Raw genomic sequence first — 15510 nt, 5'->3', positions numbered from 1 at the left:
AAGGCAAATTTACTTCCAATCCATTTTGCGGGTAATGACCCATTTCTTCAGGGAACATGTCAGTACAAACAGACATTCTTACAACTGGTTAAGGAAAGGTATTGAGATAGTAATAATCAATACAAATCGTCATAGCAGAAAAAATGTATATCCAAAGGCTCAATATGTAAACCAAGAGCAAAGAACAAAAGGTGAGAAGAAAAGAACAAAAAACACACTATTCTCTCCTCTTTTTGTTCTTTACTCTTGGTTTAACTATTGAGTCTTTGGATACATGATCCTCCTATGTTCCCTGAGGAAGCAAATGTTGTAAAACGCGTCATGATCTCTAGGATGCTATTGGAATCATTGAACCAGTGACCCGCAACTACAAACCAATTTCTATATCTAAATCTTGTTGAAATCTTTATAAACAAAGTATTATCTTGTAACAGTTGTTCATGGGTTTATGTACAATAGAAGAAAACTGTTGTATTGATATTTTCTCAGTTGTACCCTTTGATCCAAAAAAAACCCTTTTTTTGCTGTGTGAATAGACCGATATTAAACCTATTTTCACATTCTCTTGTTTGTTATGTACTTGGGGTTGGTTCCTCAACAATTTTCTAGCTGATCCTAAGGGTTATCTAATCCAATTTTTAATAAAGAGTAAACTTTATCTTCTCCATATTTGCAGAGGGATTGGGTTAACTGCTGCAAAATACAATTTATTTTCATGTCCATTCTTGTTGCTCCCATTGGCAAATTTACACTGGAAAGATATTTAATTTTTAATTATAAAATAGCTCTAAGCCTTTGAAGTCTCCGACATCCTCACCAAATAACATCCTCCGAGAATTATCTTACATGAAAATTATATCACTGAGGTCCATGAGAGGCTGTGAATGGACGTAACATTAATAGAAAATGATTTTACCACTTACAAGACTTCCCTTGTGGTGAATTGTGATGAATCCACACGGAGGGGAAACAGATGCAAACCATTTTAAGATAATGAATTTGCAATTAACTTGTCAAAATGATCTCAATGATGATGTAGCCTACCTGAGGAATTGTCCATCCCTGGTTGTCCAGTGAGCTGTTTATAAATGGTGGACCGTCCATTGTGTTGTGCACACCATGCTGTGTATTCTTCTCTAGGCTTCATACATGAGTTTTACAATTGCCTTCAAATCTTCTGACCTTCCAATGAGGTTATCGAAGGTCCTTGTGTTTCTAGCATTGATAACTGTTGTCCAGGAGTCAACCCAATCCAGGTGCCTTCTGGAGAAGCAGAATATAGAGTCCTTCTGGAAAGACGGAGATATCATCATCGGGGTCATCACATTGATTCATTCCACCATTTATCAGCCCTATGTGACTTATCAAGAGAAACCAGAAGCTGCAACCTGTGAAGAGTAAGTTATATTTGGTTTCAGTTTTCTCATTATTATAGCTTTATTATTGTTTTTTACCAATATGCTTTTTATTCCACACAAAGTGAGTGAAACATTTACCACTTCTGGAATGCTACGTAAGAACTAAGTAATTTATAAAGTTAAGGTTGCTATAGAATTATTATGTTTTCAATCCACTGACATTTGATTTATGTTCAAATGATCAATTTTTGGGGGAAAATGCTTGAAAGTATAAAATGTTTTTGCTGTTATTGGTGAACCATCATATCAAAATTGTAACTACAGTTTATTGTCATTATCAATATTTCAATTCATTATAAAAAGGAAAATCATTACAATACAGGTGAATTATCGATCAAGAGTTTTTTTAATCAAATATTTGTATTCAATCAGAAAGAATGTAAATCAATTGTAATTACATTATGCAACCAGTGCTCATCTGAAATGGTCTGGACTCTGGATACTGTTTTTATCACATATGACTAATCTTCAAATACCGCACCATGGGCCTGAGTTATTAGAGCTTAGATAGACAATCATAAGAGATTCTGAACAATCCAGCAAATCTGCAATGGATTTTTTGAAATCATTTCTTTTTTTAGCAAATGTTTTCAGTCCTGGATCAGATCCATTCCAAGATTGTGTGGATCACCCAGGTTCTCCAATAATAGTCTATCTTCTCATGTCTTTAATAAATCAGACATATTGAATCATGTCTTTCCTTTGTTTTTCCATATTTTTTTCAAATACTCATCTATATCTTTTTCTGGCCTGGAGATCAACCTATTAGAACAAAATTCAAATGTGAATATGATCATAATATAAATTACAAATGCCAATAATAGACAATTGCATTGTATTGCATTAGACTAAGCAATGATACATCCGGCCAAACTTCATTAATTGATTTCTTGTATGTGTCAAAGCTGCAAGAAAATGGAGACAAAATATCTCTTTATAACGTGAAATATATTTCTTCTCTACCAGTTTTGTCATCAGGTACTACCGAGATGTGTTGGCTGTGATATTTGCCATAGAGGAGATCAATGAGAATAGGAACATCCTGCCAAACCTGACTCTGGGTTTCGATATATTTGATTCATGCGTGTCTGAAGCGAGGGCGATCCAAGCCACCATGATGCTGCTATGGGAGGAGAAGGATTTGGCCTATGATCGCATTGGAAGTTGGAAAATTCCAATTCTGGCTGGCATTGTTGGAGATTCCATGTCAACTTTATCCATTCCGATTGCCAGGATCGCTGGCCTGTGCAATTACCCTCAGGTACGATTTTCATGAATCAGTACTAACATATTAGCAATTTCCTAGGAACCCCTAACAAATTCACCCATTTCAGTGTTTTCCAGTCATGTATTACCCAAAATGACTTTATATATTTTCTTCATGGCAAGTTCTCTATAATAAGTGTAAAAGTAAATGTATATTTTACACGGGTTATCAGATTATTTTATGTCCTACTGGGAGATTTTCTTTCACTTGCTGTCTTGGAGACCCAAAAGGAAATAAAAGGTAATCTCTCTCTATGCAAGGATTCCACTGAACACTAAGGGGTCCCCAGAGGTTCTGCTGCAGGTGTAGGGGATTTATTTACATCCAATGGTGGCTTTACTTTTCCCCAGCAGCTACTACTAATTCACTGCTATTACATAGTTACATTGTCAGGTTGATAAAAGACATCAACAAGTCCATCACGTTCATCAACTAGGGAAATAAACATATCCCCTGTGAAAAGCAAAAAAAAAAAAAAAGAACCCTTTTAAACCCTTGTTCAATTTGCTTCCATTTTTTCAGGGGAAAAATATTCCTTCCTGATCCCATGAGGCCATTGGATGTTCCCTGGATCAGCAGTCTCTGTTATCTTTACTTTAAAGCTTTAATCCCCAGTTATATTCTGTGCTTCTAAAAATCATCCAGCTTTTTCCTAAAGCAATCTATAGAAGTTGCTGAAACTACTTCCTGAGGGAGCCGATTCCACATTTTCACAGACCTTACAGTGAAGAATCCCTTCCTTATCCCGAGCTTAAACTTCACACAAAGAGTGCCCTCTTGTTCTTTGTAATGATCTCAAAGTGAATAATGGGGAAGAGAGTTCTCTATATGGACCATTTATATATTTATACAGGGTGATCATAAACGTCTCTTCTCAAGGGAGAACAGATTCAGTTCAGCTAATCTCTCCTCATAGCTGAGCTCCTCCATTCCTTTTATTAGTTTAGTTGCCCTTCTCTGCACTCTCTTCAATTCCACAATGTCCTTTTTGTGAACTGGTGCCCAAAACTGGACTGCATATTCCAGATGTGGTCTGACCAATGCTTTGTACAGGGGCAGGATTATGTCTCTACTAAATCATTGCTGTTGGGTAATTAAATATTATCCCAATGCTATGTTTGTAGTCCCTTTTTCCAGTGTCACACAGCAGGATGAGAAGGGTGCGATGTGTTCATGTGGAGTACCAATTGATTGAAGCTTTTCACCGCTGCTCTTGCTGGAGAGATGCATCAGCTCCACTGGGTAAAGACTGACTTGTACCATTTACACCACTTGGCCTATATCCTGTACACTCTTAAACATAACCCTGTATACCCCTTATATTCTCCCTGGCACAAAAACGTTAGTTTTACAAGGAAACATCAATGCAAATATTTTTTTTTACTATTTTTTTATTAGATTTTTTTTCTTATTAATAATAATATTGATAATAATAATAATATAGCACCAACAATTTACACAGTGCTGCACAATAAATAGGGGTTGCAGATGACAGACAGACACAGAAAATAACATAGTAGGAGGAGAGGACCCTGCCCTGAAGAGCTTACAATCTAAGAGATGGAGGAAGTATCACTCAATAGGAGGGGGGATATGGAACAGTGGGGAGTAGTGAGCATTTTAGGAGACATTTACCAGAAATAAGAGAGAAATGTTTAACACGCTCTTCTTTTTTAATATAACAACATATTTATTGCTACATCTACATATCCCTGATCACACTTATATACCATGAGCTGCAGATGAGAACATCATTTCAGGGGTTTTCTAAAACCTTATATAATATCTAATGTGTTTTTAGGGGTTCATTGAAGGTAAATAGATTGATAAAAGTTGCTTTGTGTGTTTCTGTCTTGTTGGCAATGATCAATAGGACAAAATAAGTATCTAGGAAAAAACAGCAAAAAGCAGGGGCACAGATAACAATACAAAGATGGCAGTTAGTGATGAGAATTAATTAATACACTTTGTGCCTTAACATTTTAACTATGAAGTTTTATCAGAATTTTGTCTCTTTCTCTAGACACCAAAATGGTTCTTTTTTTGTAAGAATCCTAATGGTCTTCACAACTACAAGGCAATGCATATTTAGCATTGAATATATCTCATAAATAAGATCCAACATAAGGTTTTCTATTTCAGTCACTATAGTTGCTGTCCCCAATTTTTTTTAGATCAGTTTTGGTGCTTTTGATCCAGATTTGGGTGACCGGATTCAGTTCCCCTCCTTCCTCCGCACGGTGCCCAATGAAAACATCCAGAACAAAGCCATTTCTCAGCTGTTAAAACATCTAGGATGGACTTGGGTTGGAATTCTTACCAGGGATGATGATTTGGGGGCTCTGGATGGACAAAACCTGAAAGATGAGATTATCTCCAACCAGGGCTGTGTGGCCTTCTTGGAGAAGATCCATTTCCGTTATACGCCTGAGAAACTCAGAAAAATCCTGAATGTGGTCATGAATGCCACTGCGGTTGCCGTTGTTGTGTACTGCGAGGAGATGCATGTCAAGCCTCTTCTGGACATGATGTCAGAAAATGGGAAAAAGGGTAAAATATGGATCTACACCTTAAGTTTTACATTTATTCCTGAAATGTTTAGCGAAAGCAATGCAAGATTACTGAACGGTTCCATTGGGTTGGTTCTACACAGCGAGCCTATGCCTCAGTTTGGCCAATATTTGCGCCATCTTCATCCATCTAAATATGCAGATGACATTTTTATAAAGCCGTTTTGGGAAATTGCCTTTGAGTGTAAATGGTGCTCCAATGGAGACTTTGCAAATGATAGCAACAGTATCAGTCCTTGTAAGGGGGATGAAAGTCTGAATGAGGTGGATACTCTTTTTGAGCTGGGAGATCTAAGCTATACCTTCCAGGCCTATATTGCTGTCCATGCCTTTGCTTACGCCCTTCATAACCTCCTACATTGTACAAATCAGACCTTTCCTTCTGGAAGCTGCAATGAGGAAAATCTGCTGCCATGGAAGGTATGCATTCAATTCTTGTTCAGCAACTTGTGAATAATTTAGCTAAATCTGCAAATTTGTGATGAGCCCTAACATTTGTTTAAGAAAGATTGAACTTTTTGAAAAGGGTCTAGTATGTCTTTTTTTCATAAATGCTTCCCCCTGCCTGCCAGGGTCGACACTGAGCCACGCATGCTGCACTGCCCATGCCGGCTAAGTTCATTTGCTTTGTCCATGCACCTAGCCAACATGACTTGGACATAGCAATTCATGGAAGTTAGGCCATTCTTGCTTGGCCAATCACATTCTGAACCCATAAAAGATGGGGATGAAAGCTCTGATAATAAAGGGACCATGGCCAACGCATCGCATGAGAATTGTATTTAAATGCTAAGCATACCACACTGTATAATATGCTGTACAAAAGCCCCCGGGGGTCTCATATTTCACAAGTCATTAGTTTCTGCTTTAAGGAAAAATCTGCTTTTAATTTTATGCTTTTAAAACATAAACATTGTGCAACGCTAGTGCTTTTACCCCTATGCATCTGGAATATGGTATATGTGATGTAAAGCAATGTTTCTTGGTGTATTATGAAAGACATGACAGAGAAAACATTATGGAACAATTTACTGTATGGGTCAATATTCCTTCCTTTGCAGACCACAAAGTCATTAGCAATGATTGTTTTGTATTTATTTCTCAATATCGCTCCTTGCTTCAGGTTTTCCAGCACCTGAAAAATGTCCACTTCAAGACTCAGTCCGGAGATAAGGTGTTTTTCAATGATATTGGTGAAGTTCCAGCCATGTTTGATATAATGAATCTGCAGATTTACCCCAATAATGAATACAGGTTGGTGAAAGTGGGCAGGTATGATTCCCGGGAGTCCCTAGATGAACAGGTCACTTTGGACACGAGTTCTGTCATTTGGAACCAGGAATATGAACAGGTAACTTGTTCACTTCCTATAACATGGTAATAATAGCCATTCCTGATATATCTTTGTGGAATTTAAAGCTCAACACTGGGCATATCTGGGCATATATTTTTTGTATAATTTTTGTTAGCACGTTAGGTTCTCATATATTATGACTTTAGGAGCTCCTCTGATATATACAGCTTGAAGCCTCACTTCTGGCTCCCAATTGCTTTAGAATAGTGTGTATGATGGACACCTGCAGGGCCATTTCGGGGCACAGGTTGTATATGCATATTACTAGGGTACCATCTTGTGTGCCTGGAGGAGGGGGACTGGTAGCGACAGAGTACAGACCACAGGCTCCTCCTTTCCTAGTCTATACCTATTTGTACTTTTCCATGTTCAGTGAAGCTCTGAAGGAAAACATTGCTGGGAATTCCTTCTATTGTACTGACCCCAAAATAGAAAATAATAGGTGATTAAGAACTCTCTCCACCCTGTATCTGGCTGACCTGGCTGCATTTCTCCATTCAGACTACCATTCTAGATTGCTTTCTTCATTCTAACCCCCCAATCCTTGCTAATGCTCTCTGTCCTTGTTAATTCCTCTTTATCCTTGCTGATTCCTCAATTTTGACTGCCTTCTCAACCCTAACTGGTCCTAGTTCATCCATTTTGGGAAAGGAAAAAGGTGTTAGCGTGCGTTGAATGGGGAGGAAAAAAGCCAGTAATGGCCCTGGAAACACAAAACAAAAAATCGAAGAGCCAGAAGAGGTGGGAGCACTGGCTCCATCCAAATAATGTGCTTTATTATATTGTCAGTTTGTCCTTTATTTCTGGGGCTATGTAGGAGAGGTCTGTTGACTATGTGGAGTTTTATAGTTGCCAACCTTGTTGGTAACATTAATGTTTTAGATTCAGCGTATATATTTTTTTTTGTTGTTTCACCTTTGGTTTCATAGTTGATAAATGTTGTAAATGTTTATTTAGTTTATGATTATTATTTTATTTATTTCCTAATTTTAGATGCCACGTTCGGTTTGCAGTGAGATGTGTGAATCGGGGCATAGAAAGGTTTCAGTCAAAGATCGTCCAATTTGCTGTTTCCAGTGCGTCCCATGTTCGCTTGGAGAGATCACTAATGATACAGGTGATGATACTAGAATGGGGAACTGAAATCATTTTGTAACAGTGGTCATGAAAACAGTGCCAATGTTATCTAAAGTGGAATTGTGACCGGGATAAAGACATGCTATTGTATTTCCAACCAGCATAACAACAAGTCATGAATGGTCACTGTAGCTGCTGGAACTGTGGGGAAGGTTTAGTTTAAAAGAAGGAGAGAATGAAAAGGAAAACGATAATCCAAGTCAGGTTTCAGCACTCTGCAATCTACCTTCTCTTTCATTAGGGATTGGAAGACTGAAGGGATGAAGAGTCACTTCAGGTACAAGGGAGCAAGGAGAGCAGAGCTAATGATTTAAAAATGTGGAGCAGAGCTGCAGAGAGAAAGCAAAACTTTGAATTATTTCCGAGTGTCTGTAGCTACATGTATACACATCCAATTACTGCACATTCCTACAAATACCCAATATATCTGGGCACCCTGTTCCAATAAATATTTAAAAATGTTTTAAAAGAACAAACTCTCATCTACATGTGTCATTTAATGACTAAAACTGCCCAGAGTCAAAAATTCTTAGAAATATATAAAGAAAGAAGGCATCTACACTGTTTGGTAACATTAGTCTATAGTCTAAAATCCAGGGTTTCCACTGCCAATGCCAGGACTGAAATAATGAGTTGAACATTGACTATTGTAATATATGATGAAGTGCCTAAAGACCAATGAAAACCTTGGCCATACTGTCCTTAAAATGTAACTAAAGCTGCAGGACTCACCTAATGATGACGTCCCTGGAGCCTGGCAAGCTGCAGCTCTTCTTTCCCCCTTACCACCCAGGGTAGGAAGTACCAGACCCTAAGTAAAGGGGATTATCAGCCCTCAAGCTCCCCTGGCTTGAGGGCTGATAATCCCCTTGACGGGCGAGGGATTGAAGGGCTGCGATTCCTCAGGCTTCAGGGAGGTGATCCTCAGGCTCAAGGGGCTGCGCTCCCCCAGGATTCAGGGCTCTGGTGTCCCTGGCTTGGGCTCTGGTACTTGCCACCCTCTTTCTTTCTTCTTCTGCCCAGCAATAATCTCCAAACACCTTGATTGACCATGTCAGGTGACGTAACCCCTGCACAGGTTTGCATCTCTTTATTTTGTAAATTAGGATCTGGTTCCACTTTAACCACCATGATTTATATAGTGTTTGCATAGATTGTTTCAAGTTTTTCCCACTTTTCATTGTTTGCTGCCTATTTTCATTCTTGTAAAAGATTAAAATGTTGGAAAACAAATAATAGAAAAGTTTCCATCGTCATAGACTTCCCTCCCCTCAATATAAACGTTTAACGTCTTACAAATACGGGTTTAGAAATTTTAACTAATTTTAATATTTATTTCAAATCTTAATTATTTTCAGAAGCAACTGCTTGTGTGAAGTGTCCGGATGACCAATGGCCTAATGAGAAGCAGGACAGCTGTCTCATGAAGATGATCGAGTTCTTATCCTATGAGGATACGATGGGTATCTCTTTGGCTGTAGCTTCTGTCACTTTCTCGATGACGAGTATCTCAGTGGTGTGTATCTTCCGAAAATATTCAGAGACTCCGGTGGTCAAAGCCAACAACAGAAACATCAGTTATGTCATTCTTGTAGGCCTGATTGTCTGCTTTCTCTCCACCCTCTTCTTTATCGGCTTCCCCGACCCCATTATGTGCTACATCCGGCAGATTATTTTTGGTATTACCTTCTCCGTGGTCGTCTCCGGCATGTTGGCCAAAACTATAACTGTCATTCTAATCTTTCAGTCTACCAGGCCCGGCTCCATTGGCAAACGCTTTGATTCCAAAATCTCCAATGTTGTTATCTACTTCTGCCCCTTATTCCAACTGGTCATCTGTGCAGTTTGGGTTGGGACATCCCCACCATACCCAGAATTAAATATGACATCAAAAGCAGACATTATCATTGCAGAATGCAACGAGGGCTCCAACCTCTTCTTTTACTGCATGTTGGGTTACATGGGCTTTTTAGCCACCATAAGTTTCATTGTGGCGTTTTTATCCCGGAAGCTTCCAGACAGCTTTAACGAGGGGCAATATATCACTTTCAGTATGTTTGCGTTTCTTAGTGTCTGGATTTGTTTTATACCTGCTTATCTGAGTGCAGAAGGAAAGAACATTGTCATCGTAGAAATTTTTGCTATACTGGCCTCCAGTGCGGGGTTGTTGGTTTGCCTTTTTTTCCCTAAATGCTACATTATCTTATTTCATCCTGAAATGAACACCAAACAATATGTAAGGGGAAAAATGTAACGCGGTATCACTGCAAAGGTGACTTATCTATCCCAGAGTTTGCTACCTGAAGATGCCACACTATAAAATTTAGAGTCCAAATATTTTAAATCAAAGAATGAAGTCTACATTTTGGGGGCCGGGTTGTATTGCCTTTTTTTTGGGCTTAACATGTTGCATATCATGAATGATTGAATTCAATTAGGACAGTTACCCCTTGGTCCTGGAATAAAAGCACCAAAACAAACACACAATGCTTTTACCTTAAAATGAATAAAGTGTGTGTTTTGGTTAAACTTACATGTGAGTAATTTCAAAGGCTTCACCTTATTTTATTTCTGCATTCATTCACCGTTGTTAAAAACTTTTAAAACGTACGTCAATAAAATACATTTTTTTCATACCCTGAGGTTGTAAAATTGTTTTGTTAGGTACAATATGATGTCAAACAAATTAAACTTTTTAGGCTTCCAGTAAATTATTTCTCATTTGTGTGTACATTGCTATCAATTTCAGATCAGCAGGTTTTGAGAAAATGGAATGAAACATCTATCAACCAACATTCTGTATCATTTTAAGATTAACTTGATTTTGGAACTGGATTGGATAGATGCCCAGACTGTGGTCTCAGTAACGTAAAGCCAACAAGAGCAAGAGTAGAGGGGTGTCATTTATAAAACACATTTACTGGAAAGTCCATTATAAAACACTGGCATGATGTTTTGGAAACACGTAGTGTGCCGTTTGTGGCACCTTTACAAGAGAATCCTGTATGGTTCTAAAATGTCATGTAGTTGTTATGCGATGGGTGTTGCAAAAGATGTGGAGCTTTATTGACTTTGTGCTGGCTTTATTTGACTTTTGCTTATCCTGTGTCATCATGTAGCAGAATAGGACTTTCCATTTGTTGGTTGTGCCTCCAGGGGTTGGTTGTGTTTAGGTAAGATACAACTTTGGTGAGGAACCAAGATGAGTTATAATTTCTATGGGTGAAAATGTCTGTTGGTTTGCCTCTAGTGATGGTGACCCCACAATTCCATCCTATATGGAGGTATCAGGACCTCCTTCCTCCTGCTGGTGACCCCTCTAGTGATACATCGCATCCAATTGTATCTATCTAGGTGGCATATAATGTATTTTAAGTAAAACACATGAGTATAATCAGAATTGCAGTTCTTTGCTAACAGGTTGTCTAGAAATCAAACTGTATGTATTAAAGTTTACATTTCAATTAACCTTACAAATTTGTTATCTAAAGCATTGGTTTACAAACTTGCAAATATAAAAAATACCGATTACAACTGAACAGTGAGTGAAATATCTCTGCATAATTTTTTAATATTTTTGATTTATTGTTTTGATCAGATAATGTAACACTGATTAAAAAAGAAAGAATTAAGTAACATCTTAAACAGTCAATTAATAAACTGAGTGTTGGTGTTGTGAGCTGTGCTGAACTTCTATCCTATCACCAACTTCTGGGCCTTTGGGTCAGTTGCAGAGATCTGTCTTGCAGCACAGTGTTGTAGGTTCATATCTTTTCATTACCAGGCAGTTGGCTTCATTGGTACACCCACGGCTCATGATAACTAAGAGCAAAAGAAAGTAATATAAAGAAGGGATCAGAAATTATAGTGATTGCCAAATTAATAATAATTGACAATTCTATGATGAATATCAGGACTTTACAAATCATTAAAACCGAAAATGATTAAAGAGGAGAATAAGAAAAAGAGTATTTTTTTATAAAGGCTCAGTAGTTTATAAATGGTTATAAAGACGTATTGTTGCAATTAACCAAAGAGGTGATACAATATCCTGAAGTCCTTTTTAACCATTATTATAGGTGGGATTTTTAGGACAGAAGTCAACTCCACATTTTATTCACAAAAGGAGGTAAAGAGGGGATAGTGAAAGACATTAGGCAATTAGGTAGCTTATGTGTTTCATCATCAGCCGCGGCAGTAAAGACAGAAAGGGAGGGGCTTCCCCTTTTTTTTAAGACAAAACAACAAGGTATTTAGAAAAAAGCATATTATTGCTGTATATAAAAGGATTATCTTCTCTTTTATATAAAGTAAAAATTGTGGTGATAGGTCTGCTTTAAGGCTTGGGCTGTATGCAAAAGTGTTGTTACTTACAGGTGGGTTTGGTCTTCTGCATAAGAAAACATTGATCGAATCTTGTGTCGCAGGTCACATCCTTTATGAAGCATGGTTCTGTCCCAACACAGGCCGCCTGACGGCACCTCAGAGCTTCACCTGCAAGGGAAAAACATCTGACTTCAGGTGATCCATTTACTAGAAGCATAGATCCAGCAACCTGATAGATGGAATGACCCAATGGCACCAGGGGTAGGGTCACCCCAATGTACCGACATTGTGGGGGGACTACTTTGTGGAAAAGCTCACATTTTGCTCTCGTGGCCTGTAGAGATGGCTGTAGTTCCAGTAATAACTTTCATGGGCTAGTGCCCAGTGATGTGTTATGCCCACTATAGATTTCTAGCAGAAAATAAACATAATAAGCAGCCAATATAAGTATTGTGTCATCAGCATTCAATATAAAATAACTTACTTTCTGAGTTTTTGTCTGTAGCAATGATCAGTTTTTGTTGCTCCCAGGTATTGCTGATATCAATGGGGGGTAGATGGGGGAAGTAATCCCTGTATCAAATGCCCAACCCCTAAATCTAAAACAAATCCTATTGAAAGAAAAGCCTGGTAGCAGTATACCTATGAAAATATTCTAATCATACAAAAATTCATTGTGCAAATACAAAAGATATACAGTGACCTATATACAATACATTAGTCAAAGGTATATACAATAGAACTTAATAATGATTTGGATAAGTCTGAGTGGTTAAGTTTTCTAGTCTTTCTGACCTGACGCGTTTCACAAATTGCTTCTTCAGGGGAAATTAGATTTTAGTTCATGTGGCTATATATAGCTAAAATGTAACATGTTGTGAGAATACTATTAAAAAATAACAATGGACCAGCAGTCATGTCAATTTTAGATACAACCACAATCCATGTGTCCATCTACATTCATATTTCTGTATCCAGGTATTATCACAACTATGAGCCTGATTTAATAAAGCTCTCCAAGACTGGAGAGGATACACTTTTATCATTGTACGTGGGTGATCCAGCAAACATAGAACTAATCTGGTCTAGGATTAACAACATTTGCTAACAAATAGCAAATTACTTCAGAATGAAGAAATTCATTCCAGGTTTCTGGATCACCCAGCTTCCAGGCCTTATGTGACACCAATGATCTTTTTGGGTATTTGTGAGGATGACATTTTTTCCACTGGCCAGCAATGGCTTACTGATCACCACACTAATGTACTGTGAGCTATGGATATAGAAATTATATAGGAAAGGGCCCCTGAAGACCTGAAAGTCTGATCTAAATCCAGATCTATATTCAGCTACAGCCACATCTTTGTTTCCACCTAGAGCTGTATTTTGTATCCGTTTAAAGCCACAACAGAAAACATGTAGAAACATAATATACATTATAGAATTATTTATGACATGCAAATTATAGTACATTTCATTTACATAGAGGTAATATTTGCTTTCAAGAAAAATTTGTTTTCCTCTTAGTACTTGGTATACAAAATGTTACAACTGGACCTGATATCAATGCTCAATGTTAGAATCATTCACTCACCATAAATGAAAAATCCCAGCCATAGGAAAACCAAAACAGATTTCATGATGGCTGCCCAGGTCTTTTTATGTCTGTCCTGCTGAGTTGGCTTTTATAATCTCTCACGGCCGTGGTAAATAATGAATATTTTGCTCCTATCAGTCTGATATTTATTTGCAGCTGTTATGTTCACATGAGAAATAATCCATTGACTCTGATATGGTCAGCTGTGCTTATGTACAAAAAGAAGGGTCAGACATAGGTGAAGTTTTAATGGGATTTGTGTGATCCAGGACGGCCTGAAATGCTGCTGTCCCTTCCTACCCCTCAGTGTGTACAGTGCCATCCACTGGTGAGGTTAAGCATATGTTGTTTGTACCGATTTATCTGGAAATCACAAAATGCATTTTAAGTACTTCTGTATTTAAAAGTCATTACTGTAGTTCTACAAAAAAATCCAAGGGGTTTTTACAATCCCTGGCTGATGGAGATTTCAATACTCTCAAAGTATAAGACCGTAACATAAAAACATATACAGCAAAGGATATTCAGTCACCACTATTTCAACATTTCAAACTGGAGGGGTTGCTGTGAGTTTCTATCCACCAGTGACCTAATAGTCAAAGCATGGAAAGGTGGCCACTTCTGTAATAAAGAGAAATGAGCTAAATGTGGGAGATCCAGGTTACCCCAATATGGTAGAAAAAGAGAGGAGTGACTATTCAAAAAATGTTTTGACCTAATCCTGTGCCATATTATCCAACAAGAAAATAATATCGGATTTAATACCACTTCCTCTGGTAGTAATTCTTTATGCATATGCAAAACATATTTTAGAATAATGTTAGGTATAAATTGTTGATCTAATGTAGATTCAGCATATACATCGGTCTCATGCAACTGATCTTTAATATATCTCAAAATGGACGCAGCATTATATAGTTCTATATCAGGAAAATTCACTGCTCCATTCCATATAGGTTGCTGCAATACACATAGACTTAATCTGGCACATTTACTTCCCCATAGAAATTTAGAAAATAGCTTGTTGAAGGCTTTAGGATCAGATTTTTTAATTACTAGGGGCAAGGATTGAAGGATGTACAGAAACTATGGGAAAACAATCATTTTTATTAAACTGATCCTCCCTAAATATGAAAGCATCAGTTTGGACCAATTACACAATTGTTCAGTAAAAGCTCTGAAAATTGGTTCTATGTTCTGAGAGTACAAAAGGGTTTTTTGCAAAGTCTGTGATTTTAAGGGTACACAATCCCACTAGTATACCTTTAAATCTTGTAAAAGCGGGAGGAGAGGGTCTAAGGCCAGGTTAAATAAAATTGGAGAAAGGGAGCACCCTTGTCTGGTCCCTCTAGAAAGTACTATGGGCATGGATAAATCTCCATTAATGAACAGTTTAGAAGATCGATTAATATGCCATTAATTTAGCAAGGATCTTGTAATCACAGTTTAACAAGGAAATTGGTCTATAGGAGGCTAATTGGTCAGGATCTTTGCCTGGTTTAGGGATTAATGTAGCGTGGGCTTCGTTAAAGCCCGGAAAGGGAGTCTAATGGAATAATATTTTACTGTATACTTCAGTAAGAAAAGGAGTTATTGCAGGTGCTAAAATTTTATAGTATTCCACTGAAAATCTGTCAGGACCTGGCGTTTTATTAGAGGCCAAAGTATTAAACATATGAGGAATTTCTGGTTCTTAAACTGGGGCATTAGGCTGCTCCCTATAAACTGAAGATAACTTCGATAAATTGCCAATTTTCCCAGTAACCTTTGCAACAAATGTGGTTGGGAGTCCTGAGCAGTATAACATTTTTTATAGTAACTTTCAAAGGCCTGTAAAAGAT

At 37.7% G+C, this 15510-nt stretch overlaps 1 protein-coding gene and 1 long non-coding RNA gene across 3 annotated transcripts; one reads left to right on the top strand and one right to left on the bottom strand.

Moving 5' to 3' along the window:
• The first annotated feature begins 1149 nt into the window (after positions 1 to 1149).
• LOC140337444 (vomeronasal type-2 receptor 26-like) lies at positions 1150 to 10314 on the top strand. The gene is made up of 6 exons (XM_072421193.1): positions 1150 to 1397; positions 2385 to 2679; positions 4860 to 5675; positions 6379 to 6606; positions 7603 to 7726; positions 9105 to 10314. Exons 1-6 carry the CDS (start codon positions 1150 to 1152, stop codon positions 9998 to 10000), a joined length of 2607 nt encoding a protein of 868 aa, XP_072277294.1. The 3' UTR covers positions 10001 to 10314.
• A 993-nt stretch (positions 10315 to 11307) lies between these two features.
• On the bottom strand, positions 11308 to 14095 carry LOC140336237 (uncharacterized). 2 transcript variants are annotated; one of them, XR_011921845.1, is made up of 3 exons: positions 13667 to 14095; positions 12121 to 12240; positions 11308 to 11568 (listed from the first exon to the last, which is right to left on the bottom strand). It is a non-coding gene; the product is annotated as an uncharacterized lncRNA (long non-coding RNA). The 2 variants fall into 2 exon arrangements; XR_011921846.1 differs by lacking the exon at positions 13667 to 14095 and adding an exon at positions 12557 to 13600.
• Positions 14096 to 15510: the final 1415 nt, after the last annotated feature.

Source organism: Pyxicephalus adspersus, chromosome 8 (assembly GCF_032062135.1).
Source record: "Pyxicephalus adspersus chromosome 8, UCB_Pads_2.0, whole genome shotgun sequence".
Classification (NCBI taxonomy): domain Eukaryota; kingdom Metazoa; phylum Chordata; class Amphibia; order Anura; family Pyxicephalidae; genus Pyxicephalus; species Pyxicephalus adspersus.
Note: the sequence above shows the minus strand (reverse complement) of the source record. Positions and strands in the feature narration are given on the sequence as shown.